We start from the raw sequence: 24,143 nt of genomic DNA on the forward strand, positions 1-24,143 counted from the left end.
CAAGAGTCTTGGTAGGACCACCATTTTCAACATTGCCCCCACCCCATCATCACCAAGGGTAGCTTCACCCAGAACTTCATGCTATTTTCAATTTTGTTGATCGCTTCCTCTGTATTATACTGGTGTTCCTCTTCCACCGTATGGTATATATCTATCCCAAGATATCGAAACGTGCTGACCTCCCATGGAATCTGTAGCACCAGTAGCTGTTCTAACGGGATCCCTTTGTACCTGCCCAGTGGAAATATACTGTATTTTTGGGGGTTCACGGCTATACCAGACAGCCTAGCATATCTCTCCATAACCTCCAGAATGTACTGGAGGTTTTCTTCCGGGTGCCGTAAATACAGCAACATGTCATCCGCATACAAAGAGATTAACTGCGGTTCCTCTCCTACGGCAATGCCTATTGTCGTATTGTTGCCTCAGGTCTGTCGCCAGGGGTTCTAGGGCTAGAATATACAGCATAGGAGACCACAGGCATCCCTGCCTAGTGCCTCTACCAAGTTGCCACACCTCTGATATCACCGCTCCTGTTTTGACTCTAGCCAGCAGCGCAATATGTAACATTTTAGCCCACTGTAGGTACCTATCTATCCCATAGCCAGCCAGGGCCGCCATCAGCCACTTGACCGAGTCAAAGGCTTTTATTGCATCTAATGATACAATTTCCAATTCACCTGCGTCCTCATTTGCATGCTCAACGACTCGATGGAGTCGCCTAAGATTGTTGGATATGTTCCTGTTTGGGACATAGCCAGTCTGGTGGGGATGTATTAGTTTACTGATAACCCTCCTCATTCTGTTTGCCAAAACAGCTTTCAATATTTTACTATCCTGATTTAGCATTGATAAGGGTCTGTATGAGCAGGCTTATTAGGTTTGGCAAGCGGTAGAATTATCGCCTCTCTGAGGGACTCTGGTACCCTTCCCACTTCATATGCTTCATTCAGCATCTCTAAAAGCGGGGGGAGCACCTCGTCCTTATGTTTTATAAAATTTGCTGGGGAGTCCGTCGGTCCCCAGAGTCTTGCTGGTGGCCAGCTGCCTCACTACCTCTTCCAGTTCCTTTTAAAGTAATCTGAGTGTCCAGCTCCTCTCGTTCTTCAGCACTAATCTGCGGCAGTCCTATGTCCTCCAGTGTTTCTACTATTTCTTTACGATCTCCTTCCTCATCATCTCCATACAGGAGTCTGTAATACTCTGTACATTTCTGGTTAACTCCTTCTTTGGTGTACACTATGCTTCCATCGTCCCTCGCTTTTGTTCTGATTGTGCACCTGGGGTTTCGCTCTTGTATAGCCATGCTAAAACGCTCTCTGGTTTGTCCCCCCCTGCATGCTGTCTCTCTATATACTTTTTATAGTTCAGATTGCACAGCCTTTCCCAATGCCCCGCACATTTCTGCTGCAGCCTAAGTATTGCTTCATTATCTTCCTTGGTATCACCTCCCCCACTTAACGCTCTTCCTAACTCCCTCTCCGTATCTTGCAGTTCAGCCAGGATCCCTCCTTGTAGCCCCTTGGACTTTGCTATAGCTACCCCCCTCATTATCACTTTAAAGGCCTCCCAAAGCGTACCCACTGTCTCTACACTGCCAGTATTGATCTCAAAGTAGTTTATTATTTCCTCCCTCATATCCTCCCTAAAAATTGTATCTTTCAGCACCTCAGCTCTGAGGCGCCATTTTGGAATCTTTGCTCTCGGGGTCGATATTGCCACACAAGGATTAGTGGTGAGTGGTCTCAGAGGACCCTCGCTTTATATTCCGTCTGCGTTATCTCAATGATTAACTCTTGCGTAGCAAACATACAGTCCAACCTAGTATGTAGATTTTGTGGAGCTGAATAGTGTGAATATTGTATCTCCCGGGGGTGGTGTGACCTCCATACATCCTCAAACCCGAAATCCTCCAGCAGTGTCTGCAGTGCTCTAGCGGTTGGGGTGGGTCTATCGATTTTACCATCTGATCTATCTACCTTAGGGTTTAACACACAATTAAAGTCTCCTCCCCAGATCACCGCCCCTCCCAGGCACGTGTTGAGTTTGTTACATAAGGTTCTACAATATGCCACCGTGTTTTGGTTCGGGGCGTACATGTTTGATACTTATCTCCCTATTTTCCACCAGCCCTCTCATTATGACCATCCTCCCATCTGCCTCAACTGTAGACTGTAATAGTTGAAACGGGACTTGCTGCACCAGCCAGATGATCAGCCCCCTAGCATAGGCCAAATATGATGCACCCAATACGGTCCCCCTTAATTTCCTCCGTATCATCTCAATCTTATCCTGCGTACGGTGAGAGTCCTGCAGCAGGGCTATATCTATTTTCTGTCTGCGTAGATATAGCATGACCTTATTCCTCCTTAGATAGCTGTTGAGCCCTCTGACGTTCCAAGTAATTATTCTAAGATCTCCCATGGCGCGCAAAGGTCCTGCTCCTCCCACCACAAGTGCATTCCATGACCAAATATATTTCCTTTCTGTGTAGGCTCATTTCCCAATTTAAACTTCCCCAAACTAAAAACACTTAAAATTTCCTAACTTCCCTCCCTCCCTCCTCCCTCCCCCCTCCCTACCCCGCCCCATCTCACTCCCCTCCATTCCCTCCCACCCCAACACTCTTCCCAACTGCTGCCCAGCTCCATCCCTGGATCCTCAGGCACCCCTGCATCAATCCCCTTTCTGGCAATAGCCTGTACTCACAGCTCAGTAGGGGAAAATTGCCCTAATGGCGGTGTTCCTGCTCTAACTCCCGGGGGTAGGTTGTCTTCATCTTGTAGCTCCTGTTTGCTTAAAATTAGACGCGCTTAGTGCTACCCAATTTACTTTTACATTTTATATTCTAGTCCAACAAGTCCAAGCGTCCAATGTTACAATTTTCAATATTATCTGTCGTCGTCCGCCCATGTTATCTGTACTTCAGTCTATTTCTAGGCCCCTCCCATCCCCATCCGTTATCATACATGATGTGTCCCCATCCCTTATCGTGATCCTTGCGGTCTTGCTCCTCGTCTTTTTCCGGAAAGCCCTGCGTATCCAGCCATGCCGCCTCCTCCGGGGTGTCCAAAGAAATACGCCTTGCTTTTGTGCAGGACTTTGAGCCTTGCGGGATACAAGAGCATATACTTGATTCCATCTGTGCGCAGTCTATTCTTGATCGCCACATAGCTATAACGCTGTCTCTGCACCAGCATGGTGTAATCAGGATATGCTGTGATGGTTGCAGATGCTCTTTTAATCGTTCCACCTGTCATGAACCGCCGCCTGCACCCATTCTGGACTTCGTGGTCCCTGACCCATAGAGGACTGAATTCCGTGATCCTTCCAACATGGCCGTTTGGTGCGGAACGCAGCTTGCCAGTCTTTACGCGCTAAGTTCAGGATTCTGCAAAGCAGACACACCCCCGCGGCTCTGCGCTACCGCTCAGAGCAGTCTGACGTGTGTTGCCGAAGTTCGCCCGGAACTTTCTTCCTACTCCTGTTTTCCCGATTCCTTGAATCTACTTCCTCCCTTTACTTTCCTCGAGCTTGCCTTACGATTCTTCTGGGATCCTTGCCTGCGCTCGAGTCACAGCGTTCCGTGCCTCCGAGCTCGGACTTAGTTTCCTTCCTGGTCCCTGGCACTGGACATCCGCCCGCCTCCTGGAGTAGGACGGCCATCCCCACGCTGGAACCAGACGACCAGCACACAAGCCTCTACAAATCCCGGACCGTGCGAAAGAAATCCTCAAAGAAGGTCGCAAGCAAGGAAAGACGGGTGAGAAGGGGAGAGACTTGTGACACCACCTTTGCGAAAATACTTGTGTCGGGGTGGTGGGGGTATGTTGCGACTTAGCAAAAATGTCCATTGTAGGCTGCTTGCTCTTGCCCTTGCTGCCTCTTACCAACATTGTGCAGCCCTGTCTATATACCGGGGTACAACTTTTCTGTAGTGTGCGAGTCCTGCCTCCCCGTTCCTCCTTCTGCGTGGTTGCAACTTGCTGCAGCACTGCCCGGCCTATTTGGTTCTTGCGCCTTGTCCGAATCCGTTTCGTGGGGGCGGCACCTCTCGCTCTCAAGGGTAGTCGGTGCCCTTTTGTGCTGTTTAAGTACTCTGCCCTTCGGACTGCGTAGCACTTAACTCTTCAGCGGCCTCTCAGTATCGGGTGGCTGTTTACCTTGTCCTTCTTGTTTAGGCACTCGCAGGGGCTCCTCTGTTCTGGGGTCGCGGCCATGTCCAACCGTCCCCGGTATTGGGCTATATGTGACCGGTAGTCCACCACATGCCTGCTCCTTGTGGGGCCTGGTCAGTCTCATAGCTGGAGTATCGTAGTAGTGGGCGGGGCCACTCCCCTGTCGCAGTCTAGCTGCTTGTTGTCGTTATCGCCACTCCTGCTGTTCCTCCACCTGTGATTTGCTTCCACAAGGCTTATGCTGTGTTCCTGTGGCCTTCTGGGATCTCCTTGTCCCACTAGGGGGTACGGCCCATGTGCTCTTCTATGGGGTCCCTGCCTGTTGGACCTCTCTGCTATGTCAGGGCTTGCTACATGTGGCACTTATCCGGTTTATTCGTGCAGACCTTCATGTGTGTGCAGCAGGGAGCGCTTGTGCCTTCCACCATGCGTAGTACAGCCTGACATTTATTAGTCTTGTATAAGCAAGCTCCTCATGCGCCATGGGGAACGCTGTGCAGTGAGGCCTCCCCGCGCTCACTGTACTAGTTCATTTGCCTTAGCAGGGCCATTTATCCATACTGCCCAATTTTCCTGCGTGCGTTTTGCTTTTTACTTAATTCCTGCTCTCACGCGCTTATATGAAAGGTGCCCTTGGGGCTGCCAGCCGCTCAACCGCACGCAGCCAGCCTGAGTCTCAGCGCTAATGCAGTTGCTCCGCTCCCCAAGCCGCTCTCCGTCTGCAGCACGTTATCACGGCGCTCACGGCAGGGGAGCCTGCAGTCACTCGCTAGTTTGTTGTCTTCCGCTGAAGCTCCCAGCTGCTTGCGCAAATCTTTACACGCCGCTTCCCCACCTGCACATTCCCTTCATCTGCTATCGGGGTCCCCACGGCAGCTCGCTTCTCCACGCTCATTGCTGATCAAAGGGTCCCTTTGTTCAGGTCTCTGCCATTTTGTATCCAACTTCGCTGCTCGCGTCCCAAACTTAAAAGTAGCCGTTCTTCTGCTACTTTGTATCAATCCACCAGCGGACGCATGTCTCCAGATCCCGACTCATTCATGCTTCAGTAATAGTCTTTTACCGTTGAATTGTGCACTCTGGCACCACACGCTTCTGCAAATCATTAGACGGATCACGGAGCTCTGAAGTGAAGCAGCCTACTCCATGGCTTCCTAGCCACGCCCCCTTCCTCCAGTTGTTGCTAACCAAAGGTTATGGTGGGAAATCGCGGACTTCCTCCCGGAACTCCCTATGCAGAGCCAATCACGTTTTAAGGCGGGGCTCGCTGAAGCCAAGCTGGTGGCGCACAACCTCATAGAATCCACCGTGGCCCATATTGACACCTCTGGCCGTGCCATCTGTATCGTCACAGACCTGAGAAGGACAGCCTGGCTCCGGGCGACGAAATTCAACCCGGACGTCCAGGAACACATATTAGATCTACCGTTCGAGGGGAAATGGGGGTGGGGGGGACCTCTTCCACTCCACCACGGATGAGGAGCTGGACAAGATGAACAGCTCACAGAAGGCCAAATCTTTATCCATCTTGACAAAGACCACGCCCAAGTCGTAGACCCAGTCACAGCAGTGCTCTGACAGAGGGCGTACGTATGGAGGGTTCTGCGGCTACCAGGAACGGGGGTCGTACTGCTCGCTGTCCCAGAACCGGCGCAAACAACAAAAAGGGGTGGGGGGGAGTAAGGGCTTTTTCCAGTCCCCCTCCTCCGCGACAGCCCCAGAGGGAAAGAAGGCATGACACTCCCGTTCAGGTCCACGTGTCTCCAGTGGGGGACTGGCTTGCTCTCCATGCACATTTCACTGACCCCTGGATCCTCTCTATAGTATCCACGGGGTACCGCCTACCCATCCCAGTCCCTCCTCCCCTCAGGTTGGGACAACAACTCTTCTGGCAGAGATCCAGTCGCGCATAGAGAGCCAGGCAGTGGAGGAAGTCCCAGCCTCCCAGCGAGGACTGGGCTTTTACTCCATGATTTTCGCCAGTCAGAAGAAGAACCAGGCAGGCCTGAGAGTTGTGCTGGACCGTTCCACCCTCGACCTCTCCTTACCCCTATAAAAAGTCAAGATGATTATGCCAGCTTTTATACCTGAGACATTGTGCAAGGGAGACTGTATGTGCTCCCTGGAACTGAAGGACGTGTACCTACACGTCCCGATTTGGCAGCCCCAAAGTTCTTTCCTACGGTTCAGGATCATGGGCTACCATTTTCAATGCAAGGTCCTTCGTTTTGGCCTCAACTCAGCCCCCAGGGTTTTTACCAGGCTAATGAATATGGTGTCTGCCCTCCTGAGAGTGCAGGGCCTCCACATCTACCCATACCTCGACGACTGGCTCGTCGGGGCTACATCTACGGAAGCGGTTCACCACTCATCCCATGCCCTTATGAACACACGGCACGATATGGGCTTCTTGCTCAATCTCAAGAAGTCGCAGCTTCACCCCACGCAGACTCCTACATTCTTGGACCTCATCTGGGACACGTGCTCTGAGAAGGTTTTTCCGTCGGAGGACAAGATCTTGGCCATCAAGTGGGCCACCTCCCACTTCCTCCGCAGAGAGGTGACCTCGGCTTGGTGGTACCAGCATCTCCTGGGTCTCTTGGCGTCAGTCCTACTGGCCGTCCCACACAAGAGATTGAGGATGAGGAGGATTCAGCTGCACTTCGTGGCCTCATGGAACTAGGAGCTGGGTTCCCAATCCGAGATTATCAATGTTCCTCCCTCTCTCCACCCGGACTGAACATGGTGGTCCAAGGACTGCAACCTACGGACGGGCAAGCCCTTTCGGCTGCTTAACATGCAGGCCACCATCACCACAGACTCCTCGCTCGAGGGCTGGGGAGCCACTCTGGACGATATCTCGGTTCGCGGCACATGGACTCTACAGGAGCAGGAATACCACATCAATTGGTTAGAGCTGAACGTCATCTGGCTAGCGCTCAGAGCATTCCTAACACTTCTCAGGGGCAAGGTTGTCCTCATCCAGACAGACAACTCGACAAGCATGTACTACGTCAACAAGCAGGGAGGCACCAGATCCCATCCTCCGTGCAGACTGGCAATCAGCATGTGGGAGTGGGCCCTGGAAAACGACATCTACCTCACGGCAGTCCACCTCCCGGGGGAATCCAACTTGGAGGCGGACAGGCTCAGCAGGTTGGGAGTGGACAATTACGGGTGGCAGCTAAACAACCTCATTACTCAGGAGATCTTCAGCAGGTGGGGTCATCCCCAGGTAGATCTCTTTGCCACCTGGCACATCAAGAAGGGCCCTCAGTTCGCCTCCTGGCAGGGACTGGGCCCCGGCTTCCTGGACGACATATTTCGACTTCAGTGGAGCGGCATGAAGGCTTGCGGCTTTCCGCCCACACTGCTTATTCACAGAGTGATTTGCAAGATCAAGGAGTCTCGCCAACTCAACATCATTCTAATAGCTCAATGGTGGCCGGCCAGGCCATGGTTTTTGGAGCTGCTCAGCCTCTCGGAGATGCCTCCAGTTCATCTCCCGACGGGCCTAGCGCGTATTATGGTGCAGCAGGGGGGCAGGGTCATCCACCCCGCGCCACAGAAACTAGCCCTTAGAGTGGTACCTGAGCAGGTAACGCTGCAGCACCTCAGCCTCTCTCAGGCTAATCTGGAAATCATTCAGGGCGCAAGGAGCAATGCTACCAGGGCCCAGTATAAAAGTAAATGGGCCAGATTCTGCCACTGGGCGAACTCCAAGTGGCTCGACCCCCTGGCATGTACATTGGACGACGTGGTCTCCTTCTCGGTGTACCTCGCCGACTCTGGTGTGCAGGTGTATCCCTGCCGTACCTACCTCGCAGCCATTGTGGCTTACAGGAACCTGGAGGAAGGGGTCTTCTCCTCCTCCAATCCTGTCATCAAACATTTGACGGGGCTCGCAAGGCTCTACCCGCCCGTCAAGAGGCTGCACCCTGTGTGGGACCTCAACATAGTGTTGGGCGCCCTGGCGTCAGCGGACTACAGGCTGGTCACCATCAAGACGGCCTTAATAGTCGACCTCACCTCGGGTCGTAGAGTCAGCGAAATCCAGGCGCTGGTCGCTTCGGAACCATATACTACCTTTCCCAGGGACAAGTTAGTCTTGGGGACACACCCAGCATTTCTGCAAGGTGCCGTCTGCTTTCCACTTGAACGAGGAAATAGTCCTTGCTACGTTCTTTGCATGCTCCCTGGGCCGCACCCCCACGCGCCTCTACATTTAAAGGGGAAGAGGTTTTTTTCTGGTGAAAAAGGTTCCGTCTCCCGTCCCTTGGAAGGGACGCCCATGCAGTATGGAGGAAAGGGGACTATGGACTAAGCGTATGTTAGTCACCATGGTGAGTAACTTATCATTTATTTAATATTTTCACTGCTCCATTTTTTGATCTTCTGGAAGTGAATCATGAATCATGTTGCTTTTACCAACCATGCGGACGACACAGAATGTGTCGTCACATTGGGCCTCATTACACGGATGGCGGTAAGGATTTTCCGGTACCGGTAAAATGCCGGTAAATCCTTACCGCCTTACTACGAGGTCCCTTTGCGGGTTGGGGGATTTAACGCCTGCTTTTTGCAGGCGTTAAAAACCAACCCGCAAAGGGACCCAGGGAGCTAATTACGGTACTGCAATTTGGGGTACCGTAATTAGCGCCTTCCCCATTCCCATTGAGCCCTATGGGGCAGAAATGGGAATGAGGAAGGGCAATGGGGGAAGGGGGAATTACCGCCCCGCCAACCTTGGAATGGGGCGGTAATTCCCCTTTCCGTCAAGGCGGTGCCGGTATTTTACCGGCATAAACCATGGCGCTAATAGCGCCATGGTTCTCCGCCATCCGTGTAATGAGGCCCATTGTCTGGTAATCGTACTGAAGAACATATTGTAAATAAAACCTAAACTCATTCAAACTTGGATGGTGACAATGGCCTGGCACTTAACAAATATAAAACAGAATTGATTATTGTAGGCACTGAATATAAATTACAGAATTTGAGTGTTCTATACAAGTACTTCGATGTAGCAGGTTGTAGTATAAAAACACCCAAAAAAGTAAATACCCTTGGTGTATTTCTGGATCAGAATTTGAGTATGAAAGCCCAGGTCAGTAGCTTGGTCTCCTCCCAGGTGTACTATATTAAATTGCTGGCACAGATTCCCCCTTATATATCGTGTGGAAACTGTGAGACTTTAGGTAGGGCTATTGTGGGCTCAGAAATAGCTCACTACAGTAGCCTCTTGGTGGGCATAGTGAATTCTGAGTGTGCAAGATTACAAACTATACAAAATAATGTAGCCAGGGTGATCCATGGCTTAAAAAGATAAGATGTCTCTGATACAAGGTGCAGTCTGCACTGGCTTCCCATTGAAGCGAGACTACAATTTTGCGTACTAGTTATGACCCATAAATGTTTGACTGGCATATGCCCTTTATACCTGAGGGAATCGCTGATCCACAAATCATGTGCAAGATCTCTGTGGTCCAATCGTACTAATCAGCTGGTAATACCAGCTCACACAGGCCTTGAAAGGATCGTTTTATCTTGCCGTTCCTAAGGCACGGAATGAGCTACCCAAAGATATTAGAATAGTGGCTTCGACTGAGCAACTGAGAAAGAAACTGAAGACCCTACTGATTAGATCATTTTTGGCAGATTTTGCTACATGGATCTCCTCTGTCTCCTATTGGAATTAGACTTCCATTTTTCGTGTCTTCCTCTGTACTGTCTTGTCTGTTTTCTGGTTATTTGTCTGCACTCTTAAGCCTCCGGGTCACGTGGTGCACAATATAAATTGATTTAAAGTAAAGTAAACATCATAAAGGGTGAGCTGCTTGCCCCAATGTTGATGATGATGCAGAACCGCTATGTCCTCGATATGCTGATGGAAATGGAAGGAGGTGTGTGCTGAAAAATTGGGGATTCGTGTTGCACATTCGTGGCTCCCGAAGATGCAGAGGATGGATTGTTGTCTCACATATTATTGGCAGTACACAGTCTGGGAGTGCACATGAAAAAAGAAGCTGGTATCAAAGGGGAAGATTGGTTTGATATCGCCTTAGATTGGGCTCCATCGTGGCTAGGAGCCATTGTGAAGATGCTGGTACCTATCGTGTTCGTGTTCATCTTCTGCACCTGCCAAATGGGACTCCGGGGTTGTACCAAAGCAGTGCCTATAGTAGGGCAATGATGATGGTTTCAATTGGGGCTCTAAAAGCACCTCGCAATACACAGGATGCTAAAATACAAACCGAACATGCCATTCCTCGAATGATTCCTATCCCCTATGGAGACGAAGATACCATACCATCATTGTCCCATCCCATGACCCTGAAAATTATTAAGTATGGGTTGATCTAGCAGGAGATGAGGTGTGGGGGCGTGTATTCATGACCTGCACATCTGAAGAATATTCGCAAGCAGGAGAAAGTTTGCGGTCAGTGTGTAGGACCTGGATGCCAATAAAAGGAAGTCCACCATATGAGGCTGCAGTGAGATGGGAGAACGACCGAATGTGTACAGGGGAGTTTGTTACTGTAGAAGTAACAAAAGGGGGGTGTTAGGCAGAATCCTGTGCAGTGCCCTTAGGCACCACTACACACAATTAAGACTACAGGTGGCAATACAAGTTTTACCTTTTGGTACAAGCCTGTACCGCTATGTCAGAGTGGTAGCAGTGGCGGAAAAGCCAGGCTTATCTCAATATATGAGCAGTAGCAGAGATTACAGAAAGGGACCACAATTACAGTGACTCAAGCAAACACTGACTCATGGTTTCAAGTAGAAAAATATAAGTACATTTATTTTTAAACCAATCGTTATAAACACAACACTTCTATTAAACTTAAACAAAAACCACACGTTAAATATACTACAAGTAACCAATTCACTTTGTACAGTATGTCTCAAGGTAAATACCCTGTGTTTGAATGAACCGGTGTTAGGAACAAAACACGTTACCGCAAATAGGATTGCGATCACTTTTTGACAGTTCGGTCTACTAAATAAACGCGTATCCGTGACATGAAATGCTACCGGGGCAAAAACACACTTAGCACCTGATATACCCAGAGGGAGTTGGAGGCAAAAATCACAGGCAATATTTTGGTTAGGCAGACAGAATCGAGAAACACTCAGAGACAGGAGTTCAAGCGTCAAAGTGGCGGAGCCAGGGTCAAGAGACACCGGGTGCCAGTTGCCAAAGATCACACAGTCGGATAGTTCATGATTCAACATAGCCAAGAGTACTTCTATATTTTTTAATGTTCAGAAGCAAAAGTTATAAGAAGGAGGGAAGACAAGGGCAAGCCTTGGAGATGAAGAAAAGGGGTTCACCCAGTTTCCTCAAGCAGAACACAGTACCTTATTCCAATGGTGCAGCTGGTGCCCTGGCAGTAATTCCTGTTGGTTTCCCGCAGACCCACGATTCCTGGAGCTTCATTTGTGAAGGACGACGTTTGAAGGGGGTCTGCACCACACGGGGATGAAGCCAGCAGCAGCGACAACTAATAAAAGGTGCGCTCCTTAAAAACAGGAGAGGCTCTTCAAATAGCTATCCGGACAACTACAGCAGTGTGCAGCGATTTCGACCAAGGAAGAGGATCATATGGCTGTGGAAAATGAGCTGGTTATCCCCACCAGGCTCAAGGGAAGAAGACTCCGGACTGGATCTTCTCTTAGTCGTTGAAGGGTAGATAGCTCAGGACTGCAGCAGGGCTTCACCGGGACGGGATAGTTGCAGCAGTCGTCATTCTCTCCGCTTCCCTTCGGTTCCTTGTAGTTCCAGTGGCGACTCTGACTTCTAGCCCAAGAGACCTGCCTTTTATGCGCAAAACCCCCATTCACACAGCCTGGCTGTCAATCACGCAGCAGGGGGGTTGTCCAGCCTGGACAACCACCACAGCCACTCATGGCAAAATGTGACTTGAGTTTCCTAGGAAACCCTGTGCAGTGGGCGACTACACCTCTCCCTCACATTCAGCCCACCTAGACACCCAGGCGCCTGGTGGAGGGCTTCTGAGCAGAAGCCCGCCAAAAGACGGTGAACAAAGAAGGCAAACCTAATTTGCCGCGCAAAGTAAAACACAAGGACTTTAACAAAAAAGAAATGGCGAATAAACCCAACTGGAGCCAAAAGAAAGACGATTTGGTCAAGCGGGTTTATGTTCGAGGCTAATATAATAGCCAAGAACAATACCACGTTTATCTAATATAATTGCGGTAGAAAAGTGAGGGTAGATACCACTGCCACCAGCCAAGTCTAAATGTTAAAAGAGCGAAACAATGCTCTAGGAGGTACAGATAAAAGGGATATGAATTAACCCTTTCCAGTACTCCATGGAAGATGGGTGTACTGGATCTGTGGTAGATTGACTAAGTAAAGTTAATGGTAACTTTACCCTTTTCTGGGGGACTGGAGTTAGCCTCAGAAATGGAGTCAAGGGAAGTCTCAAAGACAACCCTGTGCCACGGCACTGAAGGTGCTGTGTGACACACAAAAGAAGGGGGCTTCTGAAGTGGTGTACTTCAGAGTCCACAATCATAAAAACAGAGAAATACACATGGCAAAACACAGGTAAGAGTGGGGGAAAAGCTCACACTCTTACCAAGTGGAAAAAAATAAACTCCAGAAGTCCAGCAAAGCTGCTGGGGGACTCACTAGGTGAGGGAAATTAGCCATAAAGAGAATTCTCCCTAACGGGGGGGGAATGTTGGGAAGCAAATTAACCTATCCCACCCCCTAAGGCGCTTTAGGGTGAGGTCAGTCTCATGAAGAAATCTCTGATGTGACATTCTGGAGGGGGGCGTGCTTAGACACCCTTATTACGTGAACTGTAGATATTTACACTTAGTGCGCTCACATAAACAGGTGCCATTTTGTGGCTATGGCAGCAACATTGGGCCTGCATGGCAGCATGTTAAACGCGGGCCGCAAACCTGATGAAGAAACCTGAAGAGGCCCAAGCGCTATTGAGAGAGAGAGACTGTGCTGTTAATTTCTGCATAAACCCTCCTTTGTTCTACAATTGTTGCTAATACATTTTATCCCGAGAGAGAATTTATCCTGCAAGGCCATGAGAGGGTGCTAGGTGCCTCGCTGTTTGTGTTATCACAACCAGGCCAGAGCAATTCTCCAACCCCCACCCAGCCAACTACAAGTTGTAGCCCCTACAACTGTCCGATTTCCAAGACTCTGAATTCCAAGATACCAGCTGACCCTACCACCATAAAAGATCTGGTCTATATTTTACAAAATCGCATGAATTGATTACGCGATGTGCGGGAAGGAATAAATTATAGTTAAAAAGCAAGGGTGGAAGACTTGGACGCCAGACGACGCAACTTGGATGAGTGAATTGTGCTGGTCACAGTGACCTCGAGCCTCCCCCCTGTACCAGTCCATGTCCCGGGCACGTGTGGGAAGTGAAAGGGTATCCTTCCTGATGGTTTCAGTCGGTTCACCCCTTAGTTTAAGGTAAAAAGATGAATTACTTAGTTGTCTCATGACCTCTTTATTATAGTAATCTGCATCACAGACAACAACTACTCCACCCTTGTCCGCTGGTTTTATGATGGAGTCATCTTCTTTCAAGTAGCAGGGGTGGTTTTGGTTGGGATAGGAGCCACTGCTGTCAGAGGTATCAGAAAAGGTAACTCTTTTCTTGTGAAAGGCTTGCCCGAGACACAAAACCCCTTTGTACTCTTTGGTATTGTAGTTACCCCCATCTCTGCGACGAAGGGGATACCCATCCTTTTGTCTCAGTTCTCATGTATAGAGCCGCACCATTCTGACGCGCACGTTTTTTACTGTATACCGATGGCGCTGTGCCCCTTTTTAAGCTCTTGCTTGCACCTTTTTTGCTCAGAACATTCCTGAGCAGCAGTGTTCTTTGCTTGCACACCTATTTTTTGTATAATTAAAACTTATCCTTGCCAGAATCTCTTGGCCTTTTTTCCCTAGTGGGTTGTATTTTTTCTGATGTGTGCGTGTAGGGCTGTGCCTTCAATATATTGCCATCATTGATGGTAATTGGAGCGAGGGGAAAAATCCGAGTGGAAAAACAAAGTTGTAGAGGTTCTAAAAAATAAAAAATAATAGAAACCACTTGACACCTCCTTTCCCAATGTGGTATTTTAGTAACCTTGTACAGAAAACAGTATGGAAGATTTGTATCTATTGAAAATATGTATGAAGATCAATTTTGGTCTAACATTTATAGGATCTCATCTGGAGCTCCATCTTATGCCACCTACTGAGTTTGGAAATGCATTGAAAATGAATATTTAATTAGATTTAACGTGTTTATATGCTTGAGGATCCTATTGTATTAGATATCCTACTAGTAAAAGTTGCTTTGACGAGATGTATTGGAAATTGATTGGGTAAATATGTTTTAGAGAAGAAGTATTTGAGTTTTTTTGTATCTCTGTTATATGGTATTGTCATTTTACAGAGTATTTAATGTAAAAGGAGGTTGGTGTAGGATCACCCCCCATGTGCAGAGGGAACACTATAGTTCTGTTTCCAGGCGTTGCAGAACAAGATCTCCCAGTAGGCAATTTACTGAGCCAGGATGGTGAACACTATGGCAGACTCCCTGAGCCGGCAGGGCTCAGTCGCCCACGAATGGGAGCTGTGCCAGGAAGTCTTTCTGGAGATCTTTGCCCTTTTTTTAACCAGGTAGATTTGTTTGCATCCAGTGTAAACAAGAAATGTAAACTTGTTCTACTCCAACGAATTTCCCCCGAGAGGGACACATGGGGACGTATTTGTAGTGGATTGGAACAATCAACTTCTGTATGAGTTTCCACTGACCCCAGTCATTCTTTAAGTGATCAGAAGATTGAAGAGGCACAGAACAGCAATGATGCTGACTGCCCCATATCGGGCCAGGAGGGCATGTTCCATGACCTTTTGGACATGGTAATCTGTCCTCCACGCGATCTTCGACTAGAGATCATACTTTCTATCCCAGGAGACAGGCCCTGTACTGCTGCCGATTTGTAGCTGGTGGAGAACCAATGATGTAGAACCCTTTGAGCACCACTGCCAAGGTTTACTCATTCATTTTACACCATACAAGACAAGGTCTTCATGTTTCCACTGTCAAGGGCTATCTGGCAGCGGTGCCTATTTTTATGCACATGCTTGAACAGCAGTCGTACTTCACAATCCCATCATGATACAATTTTCAAAAGGACTGACAATCACCGTCCCTCTGAATCCTTTTGTGGTGCAGGCATAGGACTTAAATTTGGTATTTACATTCTTAATGGCATCAACCTTTGAGTTGATGCATTTGTGCCCTTTGAGGCTCCTCACATGGAAAACTATCTTCCTCATGAAATATTAGCATGCATGGTCTGCAAACTGCAGGCCTTGTCCTGCACACAACTTTTGACAAACTTTTCAAAAGACAAGGTGTCCCTCTGGATACACCCTTCTTTTCTGCCAAAGGTGATGTCAGAGTTTCATGTACCTGTCAATTTGTTTACCAGCGTCTTATCCCCCGCTTCACCCCTCTCAGGAGGCAAGGCTGCATAGATTTGTCCCAAGAAGGGCATTGAGTTTTTATTTCACAAGAACTAATGTTTTCAGAATGGAAGACCAATTCTTTATCGGTTATCCCGCCCACAAATGGGCAAAGGTGTGACCAAACAAACCGGTTCGAAATGGTTTGTACTGCCTCCGAGTGCTACTCTTGAGTGGGGAAGGATATCCCTGAAGACTTCAGGGCACATTCAACCAGGGGCGCGGCTGCTTCTTCAGCACTGCAGGGAGGAGTCTCCATAAAGCATATTTATTGGGCTGCATTGTGGGCTCCCATTCACACGTTTGCAAAGCACTAGTCCTAAGGTACTTGGTTAGGTCATGAGCCGTTCCACAAAATATCATTACTTAATGGTTGCAGAATTTGCTCCTCTTGCCTCCTACAGTCTATTATTGTTATGGGAGTTGTATTTAAGATGAGTAATCCGTGGGGGGGACAAAATCCATTAGAAGTAACAATTACTTCCCTCTAGTGTTCTTTCTGATGGATGTTCATCCCATGCATTCCTCATCGTCCTCCCATCCTACCCTTCAATTGGGTAGCTTCACCCTGTTGCCTTATCCTTCAACACTACAAAGTACCTAATTTCATTTGTGATCCCCAATACTGCTGATCACATGGAAAAATGTTAACTGAGGTCACACCAACATCACATCCGTACTCGATTACAATGGCGTTGAGGACCCTAGACAACAAAGCAGCACAGCACCCCCTGCTGAGAAAGGTTTCTGAGATCTGCCGCTGGAAAGAATATATAAGATCAAGAATCTGTGGGAGGAACATCCATCAGAAAGAACATTACCGGAGGTACGTAATTAGTTCTTTCCTGTCCTTTTTCTCCCACCTTATCTTCCTAGGCAGTGAAATGTTTCTATCAACTCGACCTTGTGCTGGCCCTCCATTGCTACATCTCTTGGGTTAGGGAGACGAGAAAAGATGGCCAGCTTTTTGTTGGTTATGCTGGTGACCTTGCTGGCAGGGATGATCCCAACCGTCCCAGTCATGGAGGATCATCCTGTGCATTTCAGAATGCTATAATCTGGCTGTTAAAGATGTGCCTGAAGGTCTTGGGGCCCATTTCACCAGAGGAGTGGGTGCCTCCCTGGTCCTGGAACATAGAATTGCTTTTTTGGACATTTCCAGGTTGCTATGTGGCTTTCTTGGCAAATGTCTGCAAAACATTACTTTCTGGATTCTGGGTCTGGCATGGATGCTTGTTTTTGGTAGCGCTATCCATCAGAGTTTTCTATTTTAGCTGAAGTCCTTGCTGATTGAAGTATTATTATGGGAGTATATGAAAGGTGAGGAATCGGTGGGAGGAAGGAATCCATTAGAAGAACAAATTACTTCCCTCTCTGCAATGATCTATCTGATGGATGTTCCTCCCCGGTTTCCTCATCTTTGATATCTATCTCTCCAGTGGACCATAATATGCATCCAATCTGAATGAATGGAAAATATACAACCAAACATTTCTGTAAATTGTATCCAGCTGCACTTCATTATGAATAAAGGTTATGTTTTAAGTTGTACCAGAATGGTTTTGGGGGGTCCCGAAAGCTAGTACCCAAAAACGAGTGTCTGCCGAACACTTATTTGCCCTGTAAAAACGTTTTTATTTTAAACTTCTATTTTTTTTTGGTCTGGCTAACCGTGTATATGACCATGCTTTGTTATTGCTTGACAGTGAGGTAGGGTTGGCAGATAATTGTACTAATCCATGTTTTCTCGACTTGACTAATTTCAGCATTGTTTTGTCTCTTCCGGAAATTTTAGTGGCATCGCTTGGACAGAGTTCTTAAACACTGACAATGTCTTCAATGACCTTCTTCTTCAACTAGAGAAAGGAAATCTGCAGTGCGCGCAGTACCTCTGGCTGAGGAGTCAGGTAATCTGTTCATAAGTGAAAAAAGAATTTCCCATTTTCTGATCACATATGTATTCCAAATCTATTCATTTATTCCAGTATTTGAAATATGATTTAGGCAGATTTATGTGTAGTCATTTACATTTGTGTGGTTTCATGATTTTTGTCATTGATCTCCTATTTAGTCGGAGTTTGAAAGCACGTTTGATGAGAAGATGTTGACGGAATTCCTTGGTGTGATTCCTGCCAGTGTTCCTTCCAAAGAATTGGCTCTGTGGATCAAAAATGTCCTGATGCCCTTTGTACGAAGGATTGTGCCCAAAGGGCAGGTAAACGACTAATATGTGACTAAATATGAAGCATGATTGTCATGACTTTTAGACCGTTTTCTGTATCCCCTGCCTTTAACCTTCTGTATTATTCGAAGTATGCCCTTATTAGTCGAACCTGATCATTGTATCCCTATTATAATACCCTACTGCTATAACCCCTTATTGTACAAGGATCTGTTTCTTCACTGCTAGCTTACTCATTCATACGTATATACATACGTGTTCATTTTATGAAACAGACAGCATTATAAATGAGTATCTCACAAAAATGAATGGTACAACTTGTGGTCCTTGTTGGCAAGTTCTCATCATAACGATCATCATAGTCTTTGCCCCATTGCCGATCAGTGAAGCATCAACCTTAATTTTTGCCAAATAAATGGGGTAATTCTCTTAACCTCATCTTACCATTGTTGCTGGCAATCGTAAATATAAACAGTGACACGTAAAGTATTTTGTTGTTCCTAACTGCTGAAAAACAGAAATAAATTCCAATGGATTGCATTCTCCTGCAGATTCCTCATCAGATAGATATCCATTCCAGCATCAGCTGCTAAGAAACTTTTTCGAGTGGAGGTGTAGTATGACCTGACTTTCGATCCCTCTTGTCTCAACGTGCCACTCTGCTCCGGACGTCACACCGGCCTATATATATATATCTCATCACTATGCCCCGTACCTTAGTTCCTTTGTTCCGCACGCTGCTTTTTGGAATGAGTCTCATGAGAGAATTGGATCCATTTCGACTAAAAGTTGTCATTTTAGAAAAATGTTCATTGACATGTCCGCTCCCTAGGTGCCCATGTTCAAGCGCTGTCAAGACCGCAACACCAAGATCTGGATCACTGATCCACATGGTATCTTCGTGTGGTGTTTGGGCAAAGTTCACATCATCGAGAATTGTGGTTCTTATCAGCAAATGAACTCTAAGTCGTTGAGGGAACGGTGGCGAAGCTAGCTCTGTGGCGGCCCCCGCCGATATCAATGGCTCGCTTGACTACCAGGTCTTGGGGGCAAGATCAACAGGGTCCTACACCTGAGAAAGAAGACGGGGACTGGAAGAAAGACGAAAAAGGCTGCATTCTCTTAGCCATTCCTCGTCTTCCCACAAAAAGAGGCGCTGCCACAGACTCGGGCACAACTCCAATTCATCGGAGTGTGGTTAGCCTAACCCGGGTCCAGGAGCATTGAGGGGAGCGTGGTAGTCTTTCTAGGAGCAAATGCTAGAAATGTTTAAAACAGCTGCTGCTGGTATGGCCTCTGTCTCGACGCAGCAGGCTTTCGTGGCTTCAGTTGTGCCCAGCACCAAGGAAGCCCAGTCAGGTCTGATGTCCTCTTGCTTGACCTCGACTACCGTACTGTCGGCCGTGGCGTCTAAGGGCCCAATCTCATCTGTGCCATTAGGCCTGGTGGGAACACCACCATCTATGTTTGTTCTGACAGCCGCACATTCATGTGTCCCCGAGTCTCAATCGGCGTTGACACTATGCAGTCGATTTTCTACAAGGGATCAGATTTCTTCTGGCTTTGGACCTTTGAGTGAGGGGGCGCCAGTGGAGGTGATTACATTGCCAACCAGGCTGATTTGGTTGCTCTTGCAGAAGGGCTCCATGATGCTAGTGGTCTGGACACATCTCTTGACTTAGACATGCAGCTAGCTTCCACATATCGGCATGCTGATGCCCTGTACTTCTGAACGGTTTAGTGTATAATGGAAGCATTGGGTCCGGGGGCCCCTGCAAAGCCCTTGGCTACCTATGACCGTTCAGATATTCTGGACAGAGGTCCCCCAACAGAGAACGTTGCCCTTAAATGTTGCAATAGCGGATCCCATTACCACTTTGTGGCTCAAACTTTGCTTCACTCCAGCTGTAGATTCTGAGTTGACCAAGAAGTACAAACCGGTGAGGGAGGTGGGGAAGGCAGCCTTTTTCTAACGACTGACCCTACTCCTGAGGATCTAGTTGTGAAAGCCACTACAGTGAGCTACAAACAGCTGCATTCGCTTACTGATGCCCTGGTGAAGAATAGTTTTGCCTCTCAAGGCAGTGGACTCATCCTGTGCGTTCGCCAAATACTCTCATGGTCTGTGGAGACCGGTCGATCAGGTAGCAAAACACATTCCTGCTGGCGAGATGAGGGATGTTTTCCTGTGACTTGTGGATGACGGCAAGGTTGCTTGCCAAGCACTCTAGGTGGGCCTGGACACTGCACATTGCGGGGTCAGGACAATGGGATTGGCTACTGTGCTGAGAAGTGCAGCTTATCTGCAGAGTTCTGGGTTCTCGCCAAATGTCCAGGCCAAGTTGCTGGACATAGCCTTCGATGGCGAGCAACATTTTTGCCCTAGGGCTGATGAGTCCTTGCAGAAATTCAAGGACTCTAAGCTAGCTGCCAAGTCGCTTGGTCTGGCTGTGTTACAACCGCCTAAACAATCTTTTGGTTTCTCCTCCAGGGGAACAGGCTATAGTTGGTATGTCCCATTTGGGAAGAGGACACAGTACCTGCAAGCCAGGCAAGGGCAGAGGCGTTTCTCGCATCCCGGACGAGGCAGAGGTGCCTCTGGGGGGTCAACAGACTGCGGTGGTGCCCGCCAAGCTTCTTTATTCTCTTATGTTTCTCCGGTTGGAGGGAGAATTTGCGAGCATTTTCCCCAGTGGAAGGAAATAACCTGACGCTTGGGCATTGCAACTCATCGAATGGGGGTACTGTCTTCCATTTTTAAGCAAAACGCCATTCAGACCACCACCTCACCAACAACCGCAGCTCCAGGAACAACTCAGGGCTTGTTACTGAAGGGTGCCGTGGAGGAAATCCCACCCAAGCTGAGAGGTTCAGTCTGGTATTCCTGGGTATTTCCTGCTGCCCAAGAAAGGACGACGACAACGTCCCATTTTGGACCACTTGGGCCTGAACAAGTTCCTGATAAAGGACAAGTTCAAAATGGTGATGATGAAAGAAATTCTGAATGCTCTGCAGCTTCAGGAATGGTTGGGGGTTGCTGGATCTTCAGGATGCTTATTTTCTTGTGCCAATCCATCGGAAACGCAGGCGTTTCCTAAGGTTTGTCATTGCTGACACACATTACAATTCAAAGTGCTCCCCTCTGCATTCTGGGTCTTCGCCAAGCTGATGGCGGTGGTGGCGGCACACCGTAGGAGATCCATTGTCCACGTATTCCTGTTCCTGGACGACCGGCTGATCCGAGGAAAGTTGTTGGAGCAAGTATCGACTCAGCTCGAGGACACCTGCCCACCGCTACACAGGTTGGGCTTCTCCCTAAAAGTCTAATTTTAATGAATTGCTTTTCTCCCTCAGATTCCTCATCAGACAGGGAAACTAGTGCACCTCGACTCGTCCGTTTTGACTCGAAGTATTGGTCGTCAACTCCAGATGTGACGTTGGTCGCCGTACATATGCTGTGTCACTATGCCCCCATACCACAATTCCTCTTTTCTTTCCGCTCAGTGCGCTGCTTGAGGAACGGTTCTTCTCAATTGAAATGTTTTGTCATTCAATTTAATTTTCAATGGAGTTTGCGATGTCTGCTCCAAAACCATTGTACTTCAAAGGCTGTCCTGATTGTAATTCTATGATGTCTTTGACTAACCTGCACGTTGTGTGCTTTTGGTATCTAGGCGCTGTCCATGTGACCGAGGACTGCGAGTCATGTGAAAAGATGAACCCTAGATCTTTGAGGGAGTGGGCCGCTAAATTCAAGGTGGGTCGTCCGCCATCAGTCGCCAGCTCGATCTGCTACAAGGTGTCGGGCCACGAGACCAAAGACCCAACCACAGAGAAAGGGGAGAGGCACCGTAAAGAGGCCAAAAAGAGGTCGTACTCCAGGAGTCCTTATTAATCGTCCTCTTCATTACAAAGAGAAGTGTTGGCATCGTCGTCGGCACATCTCAGTTTCATCTGAGGAAAGAGTTAAGTCTGGCTAAGGTACTACCAGGGCTGAGAGCAGATGCTAGACATGAAGGTGGTTGCTTTGGGTACAGGGCAACTCTCGAAGCATCAGACCTCGTCAGTCCCAGCTTTGCCCAATCCACCCAGCGACAAGGAGACTGTAGTGTTCAAAGCCCTCTGGCCACATGTAGACTGCAAATTTATCAACGATGCCTTCGAAAACGTTGGCGGCACCGGTGCGTGCGACGCCACCTTCCCGAAAACCGTCAACCTCTATATCAGTGCTGACTATGGAAAAATCATTAGTTTCTGAGTCGAGAACTTCATTCTTCAACACTATGCACTCCATATTTGGAGATGATGGGGGATGACGGAGACGATACCAGGTTCTTACGGTGGCACAAGCCTTCACTTATCAGGTGGATCTTCTAGCAATGGCAAGAGATTTGCACAACGCCAGCGGTTTGGACACCTCCTTTAGAGCTCGAGACACAACAGGCTAACCCCTATGGGCACGCCAATGCCTCATACAAACTGTGGAGAGGATGGTCAATCTGTTGCAGTACCACTCCACCTTGCCAGCAGTCTCCATCCTCTGCCTTCTAGGTCATGGTATCCTGCATAGTTATTGTGCCAGTGGCCAGGTTGAGAATGCATTCTCTGTAGTGGCTACGAAGGAGTCAGTGTTCCCAGTACTTCGGCTCTCTGAAGGATGTTCCCAGGGAGTCGCGGTCAGTGGCCAACCATCTTTCTTGGTGGGCCAAGTTGACGGTGGCGGAACCCTTCTGGCCTTTGTGGCCAGAAGCCAGGCTATTCATGTATGCATCACTGAAGGATTGGGGGCGCTCACTGCGATGATCTGCAGGCGAGTGACATTTGGTCAGCTATGGAGAGCTGCTGGTGACTAGCACTGTAAGCTTTTGCGCCTTCTCTCGTAGGGAAAGGCATCCTGATCATGACCGACAACACACTGGCTATGCACTACCTGAAAAAGGAGGCATGTGTTGGGTCTCTGCCCCTATGCGAGGAGGCAAAGCAGTTATGGTTCTGGTTACTGGAGAATCAGATCTCCATCTTGGTAGTGTATCTGGCGGGGATGCGGAATGGACTGGCGGATGCTCTGAGCTGGCAGAGCACAGTCTTGCATGAGTGGAACGTGTGTCAGGAAGTTCTGGGTCTTCTCTCAGTGCGGTACCCCATCAGTAGATCTGTTTGCGACATGGTTCAACAGGAAGTGCGAACAGGTCTGTTTGAAGGAATTCCCATTGAGAGGCTCAGTGCAGGATGCATTCCTGGTGGAGTGGGTCTTAGACCTCCACTATGCCTGCCCTCCAATTCCCATCATTCTCAGGAGGTTTCAAACTACCTTGCTCTTGATCTACCCCCGGATTGGGTTGAGGAAAACATGGTACCCGGAATGTCGGGACTTGGCCATTTGCCCACCTCACCGGCTGCCTCGGTGGCAGGTTCTTCTATCCCAGTCAGAAGGTGGGGGCTCCACCCGAACCAGGTTTGCCTCAACCTGCATGTGTGGCTCTTGAGAGGATGAGGTATGATGACTGTGAACTCTCGGAAACAGTGCTTGAGGTGCTGCTGTCTGCATGTAGACCATCTACAAGATCGTTGTATGCATGCAGATGGAGTAGATTTGAAGTGCAGTGCAAAGAATGCTGGATCCATCCTATCGCTTGCCACACAACTTGTGATGGAGTTACTTCTGTCACTGGCCTCATCAGGCCTTCAGGTACAAACAGTCAAATGGTTTTTTGCGGCCCGGTCTGTTCTCAAATGATCCCTGGATCAAGGTTCTTTCTTCACGATCAAAGTTATGACCCAATTCCTGAAAAGTCTTGTGAAAATGTTTGCGCCCATCCCTTTCGTTCTCGCGGATTGGGACCTTAATTTAGGCTCATCTTTTCTTATGGCGACTCTGTTTGAGCCTATGCACTCCTGTTCTGAGACTGCTCACGCTTAATACTGTCTTTGTGGTGGCAGTCACATCAGCCAGAAGGGTCAGTGAACTGCAAGCCTTATCATGCAGGCCTCCCTTTCTCTGTTTAATTAAGGAGAAGGTGTCCTTGAAAGTGCGACCTGGTTTTCTGCTGAATGTTGTGTCAGTATCACATCTCCCAAACCATTAACTTACCTGTGTTCTAGCCTCCTCCTCACCCTTCTAAGTAAGTGGAGAGGTTCCACAGGTTCCAAGAAGACCATTAGTTTCTATGTGGCAAGAACCTCTAATTTCTGGAAGGCTGATCAGTTATTTGTAGCTTTTTCACTGCCATGAAAATGATTGGCTGTT

General features: G+C 48.3%; 1 protein-coding gene across 2 annotated transcripts in view; it reads left to right on the plus strand.

The window, feature by feature from the left end:
- The window catches only part of KNTC1 (kinetochore associated 1), a 2,501,313-nt gene that overhangs the window by 517,869 nt on the left and 1,959,301 nt on the right, over positions 1-24,143 (plus strand). For both annotated transcript variants that reach the window (XM_069619627.1, XM_069619628.1), the window contains exons 22-23: positions 17,510-17,621; positions 17,786-17,929. In XM_069619627.1, coding sequence (XP_069475728.1) covers positions 17,510-17,621; positions 17,786-17,929 — 256 coding nt within the window. The remainder of the gene's footprint in view (positions 1-17,509; positions 17,622-17,785; positions 17,930-24,143) is intronic.

Source organism: Ambystoma mexicanum, chromosome 10 (assembly GCF_040938575.1).
Source record: "Ambystoma mexicanum isolate Mex_15411 chromosome 10, UKY_AmexF1_1, whole genome shotgun sequence".
NCBI lineage: Eukaryota > Metazoa > Chordata > Amphibia > Caudata > Ambystomatidae > Ambystoma > Ambystoma mexicanum.